The 18969-nt window shown below is 41.0% G+C and overlaps 1 protein-coding gene across 2 annotated transcripts in view; it reads left to right on the top strand.

The window, feature by feature from the left end:
• Senp6 (SUMO specific peptidase 6) overlaps nt 1–18969 on the top strand; it is an 83922-nt gene that overhangs the window by 4855 nt on the left and 60098 nt on the right. For both annotated transcript variants that reach the window (XM_052187748.1, XM_052187746.1), the window contains exons 2-3: nt 14339–14432; nt 16768–16825. In XM_052187748.1, coding sequence (XP_052043708.1) covers nt 14339–14432; nt 16768–16825 — 152 coding nt within the window. The remainder of the gene's footprint in view (nt 1–14338; nt 14433–16767; nt 16826–18969) is intronic.

Below are 18969 nucleotides of genomic sequence, written 5' to 3'. Positions count from 1 at the left end.
TGTGTGTGTGTGTGTGTATGTGAGAGAGAGAGAGAGAGAGAGAGAGAGAGAGAGAGAGAGAGAGATTGGCAGATATGGCAGATATGGGTTCATGCCTGTGTGTGGAGACCAGAGGTCAAAGTGTCTTTTATCACTCTACACGATTTTGAAAGTCTTATACTAAAAGTCTTATTTTAAAAATGTTTATTTTAGGGCTGGAGAGATGTCTCAGTCGTTAAGAGCCATCTGCTCTTCCAGAGGTCCTGAGTTCAATTCTCAGCAACCACATGGTGGCTCACAACCATCTGTAATGGGATCTGGTGCCCTTTTCTGGTGTGTGTCTGAAGACAGCTACAGTGCACTCATATATATAAAATAAATAGATCTTTTTAAAAATGTTTAGTTTATTTTATGTGTATGTGCTTTAGTATATATGTGTACCATATACACACGGGAGCTTGCAGAAGTCAGAAGATATATTGGGTACCCTGGCTTTGGAGTTTCTGAAGGTTATTAACTGCTCTGTGGGTGCTGGAAACAGAACCCAGGTCCTCTGCAAGAACAAGTGTTCTTAACTGCAGAGTCCTCTCTCCAACCCCTTAAAAATCTGTCCCCCCCCCACCCCACCTCCTTTTTGTGATGCATGCATACGCTTGTGTTTATGTGTGCAGATGTGGGCACATTCTGGCCACAGTGTACATGTAGACAACTTGAGGGATCAGTCCATGCCTTATACCTTGTTTGTTGTTTGTCACAGCATAGACCATGGAACCTGGCCTGTGTGTTCTGGGAAATGTCTTGACTGTGAACTATCCTGCCCGTAGAAGATCTGGGATATCACAGCACTGGTGTTTTGTGGTGCTGGAAATTGGAGCGCTTTCTCACGCTGCCCTGCTGTGCTTTGCTGAGCGAGCCAGCCACCTCCGCCTTAGTTACTTTTTTTTTGGGGGGGGGGGGGTTTGAAGACAGGGTTTCTCTGTGTAGCTCTGGCTGTCCTGGAACTCTGTAGACCAGGCTGGCCTCAAACTCAGAAATCTGCCTGCTTCTGCCTCCCAAGTGCTGGGATCAAAGGCCTGCGCCACCACCGCCTAGCTCTTATTTATCTATTTTAATGAGCCAAATATTTTATTTGTTCATTTCTTGCATTTAAAGTACCCTTTGCTATCTTTAGACTAGATTCTTTGCTATCGTCCTTAACCATTACACAACTGTATCCAGCCATTCCCCGGTTGTTGTCATCAGCCTTAACTAGATTGGTTTAATTCTCAGCACAAAGTGCTCCCACTAACTTGACATGCATAGGCTTATCACAGTTGGATGTCAGCACACAAGGATAGGCTTGGGGCTTATCCAAGGCCTTGGCAGCAGCTTCATCATGAAAGCCATCATGGAAGAGGGAGGTCTTCAGAATCTCTTGTAAGGTAGCACTGATGTCCAATAAGTGCTGTCTCAGCAGTGCCTTCCTGGGTCTGAGAAGCTGAATGACTCTTGGAAAAACTGCACCTTGGGTTTTTTTTTTTTTACATACAGAATCTATAGCTGAACTCGACTCCGTGATTCAGCTAGGCTGGCTGACTTAGCACATCCCCTCTGGGATCCTCCTGTTTCTCCCTCCCAGTGATGAGCATACAAGCATGTGCTCTTAGATCTACACAGCATTACTGATTTCTAATTTAATTGATTTGTAGCTCCAGAGCATCCTTTACATAATTTCAATTAAAAAATTCTTGAGACATACTTGATCTCCATAATTTATTGTCTTGGATATATGCACTCGAATCCTTTTTTGTTTTTTCGAAACGTGTTTCTCTGTATAATCCTGGCTGTTCTGGAACTAGCTCTGTAGACCAGGCTGGCCTTGAAGTGGCCTGTGAGTGCTGGGAGTAAAGGCAGAGGTGTGCACCACCTTGATCAGCTCCGGAGTGCATGTTTTGTTACAGCCATGTGAATGTTCACGGTCTATAAAGGTCCGGTACATCAGTCAGTAAATTGTTGGTTTTACAGCTTCCATTGGTGTTGGCCTTAAATTCCCTGTGGGAGATGACCTTGAACTTTTGATCCTCCTGCCTCCACCTTTAAGATTAATGGTGTCTACCTCCTTGCCTAGTTTTATGGTGTTAGGGCTCAAACACATCTCTTCCTCCATGCTGACTAATCACTCTACCAATGCTCTGCGCCCGGCCTGACCTGGCGTTTTCTGCATGAGATATGTCTGAACTCTGGTCTTCATGCTTTCGCTGCGGCACATTACCCAGCCATTTTACCAATCTCATGAAGCAGCATTTCTGCCTCCCATTGCTTTGGAACTTTCAGCCATCCTCCTGCCAGGGTGCACTGTGTGTAGTTCTCCCTCTCTAGGGTGTGACTGTTCGCACCTTAGGTGCAACACTCTTAGCTTGAAACTCATGGTGAGGAAAGACTGCTATTATTTTCTAAATGTTTAGCCACATTGATTTAGTGTCTAGTCAGAGCAGAGCTTGGTGGAGTCGGGTCTGTCCTTACTGTATGAGTCCTAGAGACAAACTGGTCAGGCTCACTGAGCTTGACTCCGCCCTTCCCCCCATCCCCTCCTCTCCCCTCTCCTCCCCTCCTCTTGTCTTCTAAACCAGCAGAATGCCTCTGCCGCCAGTGAGAACTGCTTTCCATTGTGCTTGGCCATACTTCTATATATGAATTTAGTTTAGAACCCAGTCAGTTTTCCAGCTTCACAGAGACAACACATTTTTATTACTGTCTGTTGAACTCAAAGTGTGTTTTTCCACGGAGTGTGAGTGAGGCCTGTACCTTTACAGAAACAAATCCTGTGGTTCTTTGTTTAGTCTCGCCTTTCCTTGTTGTTTGTTTGCTTTGTGTGTTTTTCGGTGGGGGATCTCCTCAGTAAGTAGCCTAGGTTGACCTAGAAGGCAGTAGCCCAGCTTCCCTTCCTTCTAACAGGAGGGCATTTTATGTCACCCTGCCCCAGCTTGCCAGCCTGCAAGCCTGGTCAAGGGCTTTCATTGACTTCCTTTTAGGAACTGCATCCTAATGCCTTTCCTTATTTATCCCTTACTTACGGCGCTGTTTCCTGTTTTCAATCCAGTCGAAGTGATGCTTCCTATTCCTTGGTTTAATGTGCTCACGTGAAGCAGGAAAGTAGAATTATACTTGTTTATAAAATTATTCTTTTCTAAAAAAATATTTTTATTTATTTCTTTTATGAATATGAGTGCTGTATCTGCATGTCTACAAGCCAGTAGAGGGCAACAGATCCTAGCATAGATGTTTGTGAGCCACCATGTCGTTGCTGGGAATTGAACTCAGGACCTCTGGAACAGACAGTGCTTTTAATGGCTGAGACATCTCTCCAGCCCCTAGAAAAGACTTTACTAGAAATGAATTTAGAATATAAACTTGGCAGTCAGAATGCTGGCATCTTACCCGTGACTATATTAACAATTTAGCATGTCTCAGCTTTCCCCTTCTCCTTGGTTGTAAAACAAGGATAACTGTTGTGTTAGTAAGCTAGTGAGCTATCTATCTGCCAGAGCGACAAAATACTATGAAAATCAACTTAAAAAGAAAAAGGTTTATTTAGGGGTTTTAGATTTTTCAGCACATAGTTAGTTGGCCTATAGACTAAAATGATTATTAATATGGCAATTATTCCTTAACCAGATTTTTTCCCAAATAACCACAAGAGACCTTTTAATATTTCAAAGCTTAGGCCCTAGCTGGGCAGGCTTTCAGTGAGCTCATCTAAGTTAACCTGACCACCTAGCCCCATCCAGCCATGTGGCTAGCTAGCCATACCTTCCAGGCCTGTGGTCACATGGCTCTCCTCACGTCTCCTGGCAAACAAAGGCTCTCCTCCTCCTTCCCAGGGTTCTTTTCTCTCTCCCAGGAAGTCCCATCTTCTACTTCTTGCCCAGCTAATTGGCCATCTTATTTTTTATTAGCCAATCAAATAATGCCTTAGGTAAATGAGAAATAACAGAGGCACAATTACACATAGCATACACCAACATTGATCTGTAGTTTTTAGATATTTGGTGAAGCTGTTTATCATGATAGTACATGGGAAAGAAAGTTACTCTGTGACTGCCGAGACATGAAAAATAAGGGAAGAAGGAAGTGGTCTGATAACCCCCTCATGGGGCCTTCTGTGAGGCCTACCTTCTAAAGGTTTTATTACTAGTTGTGCTTTTAATGAAAATGAACATCATAGCTTATGTGTTTGAATATTTGGTCTCCAGTTGGTAGACCAGTTTGGGAAGGATTAGGAGGCGTGGCTTTGGGGCCCAGTTTGAAGTCTCAAAAGACTTAAAAGCTGTTCACAGTGTGCCCTCTCTGTTTCCACTTATGGATCAAGATGCGACCTCCTTTCTCAGCTGCCCATTCTTTCTCTCTGTCATGAACTCTACCCCTCTGTGACTCTAAGTTCAATTAAACAGTTTCTTGCTTTGATAATGGTGTTTTGTCATAGCAGTAGAAAGAAAAGTAACTGAGACTTCATTCTAGCCATCATACCTTTTACACACGGGAGGATAGCTACCTACCTATAGCAATTGCCTCATAAAATTATTATGAGTAATATGAATAAGTTATATATATATACACACACATATGTATTATGTAAAACAAATTCAGTCATTTAATAAGCACCATGTGTTAGTTAATGCTATTTATTTATTTATTTATTTATTTTTTTTTTTTTTGGTTTTTTCTAGACAAGTTTCTCTGTATATTCCTAGCTATCCTGGAACTCACTCTGTAGACTAGGCTGGCCTCGAACTCAGAAATCCGCCTGGCTCTGCCTCCCAGAGTGCTGGGATTACAGATGTGTGCCACCACCACCCGGCTTTGCTATTATTTTCTTAAGTAGTAGAAAAAATTCCTCATCTTAAATCATTTTTTTAAAATTTATTTATTTATCATATATAAGTATACTGTAGTTGTCTTCAGACACACCAGAAGAGTGCATCAGATCTCATTATAGATGGTTGTGAGCCACCATGTGGTAGCTGGGAATTGAACTCGGGACCTCTAAAGAGCAATCAGTGCTCTTAACCTCTGAGCCATCTCTCCAGCCCATCTTAAATCATTCTATCTCATACATTTGAACATTAGGGGTTTTTGTTTGACTTGTTTTTAGTTTTTCCTTTTTAAAAAAATCTTAGATGCTGATCTTAACATTATAGATTGATTGGTATAGTGGAAAAGAATAGGAAAGAAAGTTAGGGTTTCTTTGTGTCTCGTAATCTGTAAATTGATTTTTTTTTTGACATCACAAAATATGTTGAATATTTGAGGAACCCTAAATATTCTGGTTCTGTGAATCAGAGCAAGCCATTAGGGAGATCTGAATTGAAGCTTGAAACTTAACTGATAGTCACAGCTTTCTTCAGCACTTTTCTTTCTTCCTCCAGTGCTTTGTTCTCTATTTTCCCTACTACCCTCCAAAAGGAGGCGGAGCACTATGGCAGAGAAGGAAGCAGGCAGTTATGTGCATTGCCACTCATTGATAAGGCTGTACTGTGTGGGCAGGCAGAAGAGATGGCCAAGCGTTGGAAGGACCCAGCAGGGCCACCACGCAGTAGCAGGCGTGTCTGGGAGCTGCAGTTGTTTACTTCTACACAACTCTCTCCCCTGGTAGTTTTCTCAGCTTTCCAACAAAGTCATAGTCCAGCGGTCTCCTCTTACCCGCAGTTTCTTTTTCCTTGGGTTCAGTTGCCCATGGTCAATCACAGTCTGAAAAAACATCAGATGGAATCCCAACAATAACCAAGTCATGGTTTTAAATTGCACTTCATTCTCAGTAGCAAGGTACAATCTTGGCAGGCACCTTCTCTGTCTAGCCTTTTGTGCTCCCCTCCCCAAGTGAGGCGGAGTCTTTCTATATGTCCCCACCCAGTTGTTCCTGGCCTTTTATATGGTGTTCATATCAGTCACTTGCCTTGATTATGAGGTTGATTGCTGTGCTTTAACATTTTGTGTGTGCACTCTTATTTTATAATGACCCCAAGGTCAAGAGAGGTGATGCTGCTGGTCTGAGTTTTCTATGAGAAAGGTTAGAGTTCTTTAGTTACTAAGAGAAGTATGGTCACATGCTGAGCTTCCACAGTCTACAGTGAGAATCAAAAATCTGAAGACACATTTGTTGGCAATATCAAACTGTAAAAGTTATAGCCACAATTACTTCGATCAAGAACTGGTAGAGGAGCCGGGCGGTGGTGGCGCACGCCTGTAATCCCAGCACTTGGGAGGCAGAGGCAGGCGGATCTGTGAGTTCGAGGCCAGCCTGGTCTACAGCGTAAGTTCCAGGACAGCCAGGGCTACACAGAGAAACCAAGAACTGGTAGAGGATTTTTTTAAAACCAGGCAAAGAAAGTGAACAATAGCTGGGTTATCGTGAGGGAGAGAATCTTGGGTATTTTGTGGTTATAGAGAAATGTAATTTTATTTTAGTTTCATGGATATGTTCAGAGGTTCTATTTTCTTTATCAAAAAATAAACATTTACATAGATATGGGAATGGAGAGAGTTTTAGCTGGGTGATTTGGGGGGAGGGGTGGTGAGGGAGGCTCCGTGAAACCAGTGCAAGGCTGACTCTGCCCTGGGTTGGCTGCTCTGATGCTAGGTTGGCTTGATTCTCTGGCTGGCTGGCCCACGCCTCCCTCTCCCTGCAGTCTCTAGGCACCTTTGAGTGGTTACTATCTAAAGCAGTGGGATTAAACTTGCATGGAGAGCCAGGAGCTCCACAGAACTGCCTTTAGGAATCTGGCAGTTCTGAGAAAGAGCGACCCAGCACCGCCCCAGGCCACCATTCGCTTACTGAATTTTCCTCACTCCCACCCCAGCCAGGATCTTGCTGTGTGTTTAGTTCTTGCTATCTGTATAGCCTAGGCTGGTTTTGAACTCATGACAATCCTCCTGCTTCAGTTTCCTGACTTCTGGATTACATGTTTGTGTCATCATACCTGGTACACATTTCTTTCTTTATGCATCTATCACTGAGCTGCAATCTCACACATATATACATATGCATTCTCATATAAACAATATTTACACTCATCTAATTGTTGTGCTTTCTTCTCTTTTCTATTTTTTTCTCTTTCTTTTTTTTGAAGTGAGGTTTTACTATATAGCTGTGGCCAGCCTGGAACTCACAGAGATCCACCTGTCTCCACCTCCTGAGTTCCAGGACTGAAAGTCTGTGCCACCATACATACCTGGAAGCTTATGTATTTTATAATAAGAAGCCACCTAGATTCACTGCATGCGTTTCTCTCATCTGACCTGTTGTATGCTCAATGGAATGACTAGAGCTGGTGTGAGCAAATTTAGTTTCTCTGTCCAAATTGATACCCAAAATCTTGCCAGCAGGTTTTTTTTTTCTAGATATCATCCTCTTATTCTATTTGATTTGTGTCCTCGGATTGTCACATGTGACTTGAAGTTATAGTACTTTATTCCTGAATTTTTTATTGTTGCATAAAATTGTTTATTCAAGGTTCAAAATGACTTACTGAGTTCTAACCTAGTGCTAGATGATTGTCATAGTTAGCTTTAGTTTTTATACTTGAGGTATCTGGGAAGAGGAAACCTTAGTTGAAGAAGTCTCCATTAGAATAGCTTTTGAGCATGTCTTTGGGGTATTTTCTGAATTGCTGGTTGATGGCAGACAGGCCAGCCCACAGTGGGAAGTGCATTGGTAGGCAGGTGGGACTGTATTGTGTCAGAGAACAAGCAGAACCAGCCTTGAAGAGCAAGCCAGTTGCTGCTTCAGTCCCTGTCTCAAATGTCTGCCTTGACCCTCCCTCAGTGATGAACTATAACCTGTAAGCCATTTCTTTTCCCAAATTGCTTTTGGTAATGTTTATCACAGCAACAGAAATCTAACGAAAACAAGCTGTGTTCTTAAGATTGATTTGTTTTATTTTTTTTAGTGTGTGCATCAGCCTTTGTCTGTGGTGATGGGGTATGGGCACATGAGTAGGAGCCTGTGGAAGCCAGAGGTATTGTGTCCTCTACAGTTGTGAGTTGCAGGTGCTTGTGAGCTGTCCTACGTGGGTTTTGGGAACTAAATCACCCAGCCATTTCTCCAGCCCCCTGTGTCTGTATTCTGTATGTTTATGATGGATTCTATATTCTGGAAAGTAGCCTTTGGTTGAATTTTTTTAGATGGAAGATGTCCCATTAAAATGATTAGTTTTAATAAATTTTTTTTGAGATTATAATATAATCACATTATTCTCCCCCCTCCAAACCATCCCATATACCTCCCTTGCCCGCTTTCAAATTCAACTAAATTACTTCCTACATGTCCTAGGGTTTCCGTTGCTGTGCAGCGACACCACAACCAAGGCAACTCTTCTAAAGGGCTGTTTTCATTGGGGCCTGCTTAAACAGTTTCAGTGTTCAGTCTATTGTCGTCGTGGCAGGAAGCATGGCAGCATCAGGCAGACACGGTGCTGAACAGGAGCTGCCTGTTCTATATTTCAGGAGGAGGCTGCCAGACAAGCTTGCATCAAAACCCACTCTCACAGCAACAGACTTCCTCCAACAAGGCCACACCTACTTAAACAAGACCACACCTCCTCCAACAAGGCCACACCTCCTAATAGTGCCACTTCCCATGGGCCAAGCATATTCAGACTTCCACACTACCTATCATTAAAATTTCATCCTTTGCTTCTTTAAAAATTTTAGTGTGTGTGTGTGTGTGTGTGTGTGTGTGTGTGTGTGTGTGTAAGAGAAGAGGAAGTTGGGTCCCCTGAAGTTACTGGTGGTTATGAGCCAGCTGATGTGGGTGCTGGGCACCAAACAGCAGCAAACATTCTTTAATCATTGACCAATCTTTCCAGTCCCCTGTTGCTAATTTTGTTGCATCTTTTATCCACTATTATCTCTTCTTTACAACACTGTCATTTTGGTAGATAATATAAAAGAAAAAAATGTGTGTATTGAGCTGGAGGGATAGCTTAGTGGTAGAATACTTGCCTAGCATGCATAAGGCCTAGGTTTTGATTCCCATTACTGGAAGAAACTTTAACTTCTTAAATAATTTGTTATTTAATGGAAATCTTTCCTTAACCCTTTAAACCATAATTTAACTGGAGTACAGTGGCTATAACGTTCCACTGATAATTATCAGTGTTATTTGTAACAGTATGTTGACATGTAGATACTCAGGGACTTTTGAGGATTTTAAGTTTCTGCCTAGTATACATCAGGCATCAGGTGATATCCTTAGCACCACATAAGCTGTACACATTGATGCATGTCTGTGATTCCAGCACGCTGGAGGTAGAGATGGTATGATCAGAAAAGTTGAAGGTAGTTCACAGCTACTTAGGAAGTGTAAAGTAGCATAGGCTACAACTAGACCCTGTCAAAGGGGGGGGGGGTAGAGGTGGGGGAAGGGAAGGGACGAGGGAGAGGCACTTTAAAGAAGGGTTTATTTTGTCTTACATTCTGGGAGATTTCATCATGTTCAGGAAGCAGTGAGTGAACAGGAAGTGGGGCTTGGCTATGTAACCTCAAGACCTGCCCCAGTGACCCACTTCCTCCAATAATATTCCACCTCCTAATGATTCTTTAACTTTTCCAAACAGTACCAAAGAGCTAGGAATTAAGTATTCAAACATATGAACCTAAGGGGGATGTTTTCATTCAGATCCTAAAAGTTTACCCCTGGCTTCCATAGGCCTATGGCCCTCATGATATACAGTGCAACACCCCCCATTTTATGTTACATACTTCCAACATACAATGGCGTAGAGTAAACATTCCCATTCCAAAAAAAAAGAGTTGGATACATACCAAGGAAAAGTCAGATCAAAGCAAGACTAAAATCCTGCAGGGCAAACACCAAATCCTGCAGTTCTATGTCCTGCTTCTGTAACTAATGGTAGAATCAGCTGGGTTCTAAATAGCCCCATCTCTACCCAGCTCCTGCATACAGCCGATTTAACCTCTCTTGAGCCAGTTCTGCTCCTTACCTGCAGCTTTTGGTTGCTGAATGTTGATGGTCCCGTTATCTGCAATATTCTTGGGTCTCCACTTTAACCTAGTCCTCTCTTTCACAATTTCACACAGGGGTCAGGACTCTGACGCTCCCTCACATTGTATGGGTTTTGTGGCTCTCTGGAACCATGAAGATAGACTTAGACTATGAAGATGACCGACTCAATCTTGCATCTTTGAAAGCATGCCTGAAAAACCACTATTTTGTGAACAGAACATGGACTACATGTCAAGTTCTGTTGCCAGCTTCAGATGGCCTCTGGCCCCTTGGGACCAGAGTTATGTCAGCCTCTGTATGCTTTCCAGGCTGACTCTAGCAAAACACTTCCCTAGGTGGTAGACATCCTTTGAGCTATTCTCCGAGTTTAGGGCTATAGGATAAGTTTTGAGATTTTATAATGTGGAGAGTTTGATGGCTGAGAACTTGTACTCAGGGCCCTTCCTGCTGTCTCATGCCCAGCAAGAGGTTTCATTGAACACTCACAGCCACCAGTCACCTTTCAGTTTTGGCTCCAGATTTAAATGTACACATATTCCTTTCCTTGACAAACTGACAAGGGGGAGATAAGTGGAGGAGAGAAAGATAGACAGAAACTGACAGACTAACTCTCTTGCTGCATAGCATTGACTTTGTGACCTGGAAGGCCTCAGATTCACAGTGACCACCCTGCCTCAGCCTGTATCACCATGTCTGCTTACTCAGGTCTCTGACAGTTTCTTAATCTCTTTTTGAAGAAGTTTTAGTAGATATTTTATTGAAAACCTCCTTTGGAAGCTCATCTGATTGTTCTTGATGGCTAACTTGGCATTAGGAGTTTTAGGGGAAGAGCATCAGAGAACTGAGGAGCTTTTCCTGTCCCGGTGTATGAGCGGATTGGTTATAAGCTATAGATAAGGCATCTCTGTTGATGACGTAGCCTTTGGCACTGGAGTATAAGTATGCGTTGGGTTTCTCAGCTGCCTGGTTTTTTGTTTGTTTATTTGTTTTTGTTCATTTTTGCTTTTCTTCTCTTTAAATTAGGGGCGCGAGTTAACAAGTCAAGCCTATTCTGAAGAAATTCTCTTGGTATATTCATAACAGGATTTTGAAAACTTTTCTAAGGAAAATGTGTCCTTTATTTGAAAGGTTATATATAACCAGTTCTGTAGTTATGTGTTTTTAATTTTTTCTAACTGATGTATTTGTATGTGTGTATTGTGCCTGTATGTGGCTCCTGTGTGTGCATTAGTTCTGAAAACGTTGTTGGAGGTCTTACCACTCTTCACCAGGTCTCTGCCTGAACCTGGCTTTACATTTTCTCAGCTATTCCTCCTGCTTCTGCCCACTTATGAGTTTGGAGTTACAGGGATCCAAATTCTGTTCCTCTTGATTGTTCAGCAAGTGCTTTAACAACTGAGCCTTCGCTCTAGTCTCTGGTGTTTTAAAAACTTGAGCAGTTCTTGTTGCAGTCTTTACTGACTTTCTCAGCAGTGGCCAAGCGCTGCCATCTTTGGGTGGTTCATTCATGAAACTGTGAGGCCAAAGGTCGTGATGTCCTGTTTGTGAGTCTCCTTTGAATGGTCCTCTAAGATAGTTTGACTTTTCACCTTGGTGGTGCTCCAGGTACACTTGTGTTTTTTACTTGTTAAGTGTCCCAGTTTAGTTTGATTGCTGTTATAAAATACCATGACAAAAGCAGTTTAGGAGAGAAAAGGTTTTAATTTAGCTCACAAAATTACGGTCCACCATTGCTTGGACATCAGGTCTAGCAGGAACTAAAGCACCTAGTAGCATCTGGTTAAAGGCTGAGAGAAATGAAGTATGCTTATGCTCAGTTTGTTTTTTCCGTTCTTATTTAGTACTGGATCCCAAACCAGAATTAGGTGCCCTCTACAGTGGGTGGGTCCTCCCTACCTCAGTTAGCACAATCAAGTGCTAATTGTCCCATAGGCCAACTAATCTAGATAAACCTCTTACTGAAACTGTCTTCCCTCAATAGTTTATATTCTATTAGGTTGACAACTAAAACTAGTGCACACTGTAAGGTTGTCAAATTTGCTACAGGCCACATACTGTGGGTGTCTAGTTTGCAGTGCTTTCAAATACTGATGGCCCTTTGTGAACACAGGTACCTGAGACCAGAAAGGAAGCTGTTTTAATTATGGACTCCTGTATCCCCTAGATCATGAAAATTCTGCTTTCAGCTCTTAGTAATTGAGGGTTTGTGATTAGGAGTGCTCTGCTTAGTCTGTTTGAGGTGCTCTTACAAAGATTCACAGATTACATAGTTTGTCTTTGACTTTTGGGGGTTGGGGTGCTTTACTATGTAGCTAAGACTGTCTCAAACTGTCTATAGCTCAGGCTAGCCATAAACTTGTAATTTTTCTGTGTCTTCCAAGTAGGATGTCTGGAATGCACCACTGTACCAAACTCTAGATGAATTTTTCAGTGCTAGAGGCTGGAGAGTCAAATCAAAATATCCAGATCAATATGTGGAAGCGCCCTGCTTTCTCACAGATAGTTACTTACAACTCTGTCCTGGTGAAAGGGCAAAACAACTTCCCTGGGCCTCTTATAGGATTGATCCCATTGCTAAAGATTCTGCCCTATGTCTCCCAAAGTTCCTTCTCTTAGTGCTAATATCTTGAGGGTGGGATTTTAAAAATCTAAATTTTGGACAGTCCCTACAATCCTTCAGGAGATTCAGTTAGGCCTGCCTTTCTGAGTCTTGACTACGAAAGTTTAACTTTTTCTTTCTGTCTCTTTCTTTTGGATGCTGGCCAGAGCTAAGAATGTTCTTTCTGGGACTTGATGCTTCTTACTGTTCCTCAGAAGCCTGCCTCCGCTGCTTAGCTTTTGTCATGCTGGCTTCACACAGCAACATAGACAGATAGATAGCTTTATCCCCCTTTTGTCTTTGTGGGTTTTTTTTTCCCCCCTTCTGGGAAGATACCAAGATTTACAAGTTGCCTGCCTCTTATTTAAACTATGATAATTTATCCTTAAGTTGAAAGGGGGAAAATCTAAATGTTGGAGAGAGTTAGATGGATCCTAGCCCTTTGACATTTAACCTGAAACTATTGCCTTTAGAGGTCACCCTTAGAACCGTGAAGTTAAGTTACTTTTTTGTTTGTTTGTTTGTTTTTAACAAAAATAGTCTCAGGCTGGAGAGATAGCTCAGAGGTTAAGAAGAAGAGGCTGCTCTTCCAGAGGTCCTGACTTCAATATCCAGCAACCACATGGTGGCTCACAACTGTGTATAATGAGGTCTCATACCCTCTTCTGGCTGCATACATACATACAGGCAGAACCCTATATATATGATAAATAAATCTTTTTTTAAAAAATCTTAGTGTTTTAAGTAAGTTTACAATTTTGGTCTGCATTCATGGTTATTCTGGGCTGCAGCCAGTGGCTGGAACCGGAAGCCGGTGTCTGTAACATGGTGGGTAAGCAAGCACTCTATCACTTAGCTTTGCTTCCCCACCAGACTTGTAGATGATAGCCTTTTTCCTTACTACTCAACTGACAAGTTTAGATTCCAGGGTAAGTTATCACAGTTATCCCTGTATCTTCTAAAAACTAGTTGTATTTCTCTTTTTCCTGACCTTTGGGTCAGTCTGACCTCTTATAACACTAAGACCTTGAACTTAATCTTAGCTCAAACTCTATGAATTTAGACTTTTGTCATGCAGCTCCATTCAGTTCTCACTTTGTTCTGCATTTCCTAATGTCCTAATGCATCTCTGGTGTCCTGATCTAGAGTTTTCTGGTTATCAAATTAACTATCTAACCCACAAGGTCTTATTTGGTTTTTCTTTGGTTAAAAGGCAGAGGTGTTGATTCTAACAAGTATTAGTGGTCTGAATATAGTTTTTATGAGAAGGCAAAAAATTAGAAGGACTAGTTCCTAAAATCATAGTTCATATATACATATATACCCCTCCTCCATTTTATTATGTTTTAGCAATTTAAGTTTCTGTAGTGGACACACATGCGCATGTGCACAGGTGCAAACCAGCTTTTAATTTATTCTTTTTCTCTTGAAGAAAGTAGTTTTTGTTTGTTTGTTTGGTTGGTTGGTTGGTTGTTTGGTTGGTTGGTTGGTTTTTCGAGACAGGGTTTCTCTGTGTAGCCCTGGCTGTCCTGGAACTCACTCTGTAAACCAGGCTAGCCTCGAACTCAGAAATCCGCCATCCTCTGCCTCCCAAGTGCTGGGATTAAGGGTGTGTGCCACCACTGCCCAGCAGTAGTTTTTTAAAATAGAAAAGCATCAAGATTATAACAATTTAGAACAGAGTTTGGGGAAATGCTCACATTTCTTATTTTAATAGTTACATTAATGAGTACTTATTTCAGTTTGTTTTATTTCAGCTTTGGCTAGATCAGAATCTAAGAGGGATGGAGGCTTTAAAAATAATTGGAGCTTTGATCATGAAGAAGAAAGTGAAGGAGACACAGAGAAAGAGTAAGGACATCTCCCTCTGGTATTTCATTAGAAAATCAATTTATATTTTGTGGAATTTTTAAAAATATTATGGTATTTTTTACAGTAAGAAAAGATAAAGCAATATTTTATTGGTAAATAATTTTGCTTATTCCTCAGTCTTGAAAATGTATGTATATAATAAATGTTTTCTAATGATTGAAAATGACTAGGCAAGTTTTCAAACTAAGGTAAACAAACCTCTTCTACTCTTTAAAAGGCAACATTTTCTGGAAACAATTTGAAAAGCCACAATTTGTCAAGCTTCTGAATTTTGTATGAAAGATTAAGTCTATTTTTTTTTTCCTGCTTGTGAGCCTGTGCCTGTGATCACCACTTTGACCCTGGATCAGATCCCGCCAGGGAAAGCAGCAGCAGCAGTCCACGTAGCATGCTAGGCGCTGTCCTGATGGTACAAGAGGTGCCATATTGTGTTCACGCACTGAAGTCGATCCAGTGTGAAATTTTACAACACAGGACTGGGTTTTATTTTGGGTTTTTGGAAATACTATAGGCCTTATTCAGGGCCTTAACTAGGAAAGTGCTCTTCCACAGAATACATCCTTTGCCTGTAATACGAGTTACAATAGTACTTTCCTACAATGTGATAATCAGGTTGTAATTCAATATTATTTTTAAGCTCTTAGTTTATTTACTTTTTTTTGTTTGTTTGTTTGTTTTTGGTTTTTTTTTTGGTTTTTTTGAGACAGGGTTTCTCTGTATAGTCCTGGCTGTCCTGGAACTCAGTCTGTAGACCAGGCTGGCCTCAAACTAAGAAATTCTCCTGCCTCTGCCTTCCAGAGTGGTGGGATTACAGGAGTGCGCCACCACCGCCCGGCTACTTTTTTTTATTGTCCAAAAGAAACAACCTCAGAGACATATAAAGATACAAAATTTTGGCAGGGCAATAAATATATTTTTACTGTTATTTTTATGTTTTGGCTTTTCAAGACAGGGTTTCTCAGTATAACAACCCTGGCTGTCTTAGAACTCCAGACCAGGCTGGCCTCAAACTCACAGAGTGAGTTTGTCTACTTCTGCCTACCAATTGCTAGGATTAAAGGTGTGAGCCACTACACCTATAAATATATTTTTAGAAATTTTGTTTTCCTAGTTTTTTAGGAGTGTCAGTCACTCTGTAGCCCAGGCGAGCCTGGAGCTTACTGTATAGCTCAGAGTATCCTGAATTTGTAGCTAAACTCCTTAGCCTCTTTAGTGTTAGAGTCATAGATTTACTTCATCACACGAGCTTTTTAGAAAGATATCTTCATACAAGTTATCATTCAAGTATGTTGGCTAAATATTTGAGGTATTTTGCATTCACTATTTTAAGTAAATTTATCTGAAAGAAAAGTCTGAACTGATAAATTTATTTCAATAAGATTAGTGCTTTATGGCCATATTATTCTTTCTTAAAATTCTTTTTTAAATTGTTTTATATATACATTTTATATATAATATATATTTTGGAAAAATGACACTAAATATGAAATTATGATTAAGATATTTTACCTTTCAGACATTTTAATAAAATTTTATAAGCATTTTTATATTAACAATATTGGTATATAATAGAATAATAAAATAAAACATAAGATAGCTTGAAGTTTATTACAAATAGCTTGCATATAGCAGAATTATCTAAAAGATAAGTTTGATTTCTGTTCTGTAAGGTTTACTACAACTATCTTTTAAATGATCTATTAAGGGGCCATCTTGTACATCTCATGTACAGACTGCATTTTTCAGTTCATTGTGTTTCTGGAGATTTCAGTTTGTGATCATGTTGAGATGGCCTGTGAGCTGTTACTATAGAAGCAGCAGTGTGGTGGCTGAGGTTCAGAGAGGAGGGTTGATGTGTGCTGTGACTGTCACAGCGCAGCACCCTCGGCATGCTCAGATTTCCTTAGCTAGCGTCTGTCCCTTCCCCTGATGGCGCTCTGCTTCCTAACGTCTCCGCTCAGCTCTGAGTGAAAAGGAAATAGCGAGCACAACTGTATATAAAATCTATAGTCTGAAAAGCGAGATCATACGCTCATGTAAGGTGGGGTCAGCAGACTAGGGTTTGTTGCCCATTTCCTAGATTTGTTCATGATTGTGTTGGAAAACAGCCAGCTGTATAATGTTGTGGTTATTTTCATGATGTTGTGGCAAGGATGTTTCAGAGGGCGTGTATATAGTTACTATATGGGAAGCCTGAAATGTTTGACTGCCGGAGCCTTTGCAGCAAAATTTGCTAATTCCCCCAGTTAGATGAGCAGTGAAGATGAAGCAGTTTGGACTGTAACTGTTGCTGTTTTCTTCATTTTCTGTATAGTGGGGCAAATCTACTCAGTGTAGAAGATGAGGATTCTGAAACCTCAAAAGGAAAAAAGGCAAGTGATGCTTTAAAAAATAATTTTTCTTTTGTAATACATACCCAAGAAAAAGTTATTTAAAAAATTGGCTGGGTGTGGTAATATGTACCTTGTAATCCTGGCATGAGTCCATGGAGGCGGGCTTGCCACAAGTTCAAGGCCAGCTTGGTCTGTATGGTGAGTTCAATGCCACAGAGTTGAGGCTGTGTTGTTTTTAAAGAAGGATTTTTATACTTTTACTGTAAGCTTCCCCCACCCCTAGTGCTCCCTCTCCAGACACAAGTAGTTATGATTTTTTTATCTATAAATGTGTCTTAGTTAGGCTTCCCATTGGTATAAAAATTAGCTAAATGAACTTAATAAAGGAGAAAGATTATTTTGGCTCGAGTTTGTTTCTGTCCATGGTTGCTTGGGCCTGTACTGGCATGGTGGAGCATATGGCTTCATGGTGGAGCATATGGCTTCTGGAGAGTCTCATCTTCTGGCTGCTAGGAAGATCTCCTGGGAGTCTACTAGGCCCTGCCCCTTAGGTAGTTGGTAGAACATTATACACAGTTTCCTAGTTGTCTGTCGCTAGGAGTTTGTAAGGCCAACTATAAGACGCCATTGAAAATAGCTCTGAGAATGGGGAGATGTCTTAATGGGAAGTGTTTGCTCTACAGATGGGAGGACCAGAGCTTGGAATCTCTAGGACTTTGTGCATGTCAAGCCACACACTCTACAAACTGAGCCACATCTTCCTCCACTCCTCAGTAGTATGTGGCTTGTATTACTTGGAAAACTGACTTGGGCCAAAAATATCATCTTGATTTTGTGAACAGAAATATTCTGTGAGATGATTGTACATAAATGACTCAGTTTTTACTTGTTAATATTATATTTCCCTTGCTTCAATAATTTGATGTTTTACCAACTATGACCATAAATAATAAAAACTATTCAGAGAAAAGAAATAGATATACCAGATATTTAAAATGGTGTTTATATTGTTTGTTTGTTTGTTTGTTTATTATGTATACAGTATTCTGCTTGCATGTATGCCTTCAGACCAGAAGAAGGCACCAGATCTCATAAATGGTTATAAACCACTGTGTGGTTGTTGGAATTTAAACTCAGGACCTCTGTAAGACCAACCAGTGCTTTTAACCTCAGAGCCATCTCCAGCCCTATATTGCTTTTTTTTTAAAAAAAAGGAAAATGTGTGTGTGTGTGTCTGTCTGTCTGTGTATTGGGGATGCATATGTACTTGTGCTCCGAAGTTGAGTTTTTCTTTTATTGAGGCAGAGTGTCTTACTTAGCCTAGAGTGGCTGATTTCACTCATTCCCTTTCCTGGTTATCCATCTGGTCTCTGCTTTCCAGATGCTGGGACTTCAAGTGGCCACTGTGCCTGCCTGACTTTTATGTGGGTTCTGAAAATCTAAATTCATTCATGGGGATGTGGTATAGATCAGTTGGCAAAGTACTTGCCTAGCATGCATGAAACCAAAGGTTTGAACCTTGGCACCATATAAACCAGGTACGTGCCTGATGGAGATGGTAGAATCAGACGTGGATGGGGAGGCACAAGTTCAAAGCTAGCCAGGGTGACACTGAAGAACCTTTCTCCAAATACACAACCAAATAAACCAAAACAATAAATGAAACTTTTTTTTTTTAATTGCCTTTCCTGGAGCTAACTATTAAGTAGATAGTAGTGAAGAAACCTCTTTTTAAAAAAGGGATCTGACAATATAGTAAATGATATTTTCTGTGAGATTCATAGTTCCTAACTATATTTGTTAATATCCTGACAAAAAAATGATTTAGGGAAGAAAGGGCCTATTTGCTGACAGAGGAAACCCAGTCAGTCCATCAAGGTCGGCAAGGCATGATGGCAGGAGTGTGGGCCAGTCTGACAGTCAGTCACGCAGTGAGCATGTTTCACTTGCATGTAAGGAACAGGAAGTGGGGATAGACTATAAAACCCCAGAGCCCACCCTTGGTGACATTTTCCTCCATAATCTTATGTCTGTTAGAGGGTCCACAACTTTCCAAACAGCACCACCAGCCAGGAACCAAGTGTCCAATCCAAACATGAGCCTTTGGGGACATTCATATGCAGTCCACAACATAATGAAACTAGAAATGTTGGGTATTTTATTGCTGACTGAAATGATCTAAC

This window comes from Apodemus sylvaticus, chromosome 7 (genome assembly GCF_947179515.1).
Source record: "Apodemus sylvaticus chromosome 7, mApoSyl1.1, whole genome shotgun sequence".
NCBI lineage: Eukaryota > Metazoa > Chordata > Mammalia > Rodentia > Muridae > Apodemus > Apodemus sylvaticus.
Note: the sequence above shows the minus strand (reverse complement) of the source record. Positions and strands in the feature narration are given on the sequence as shown.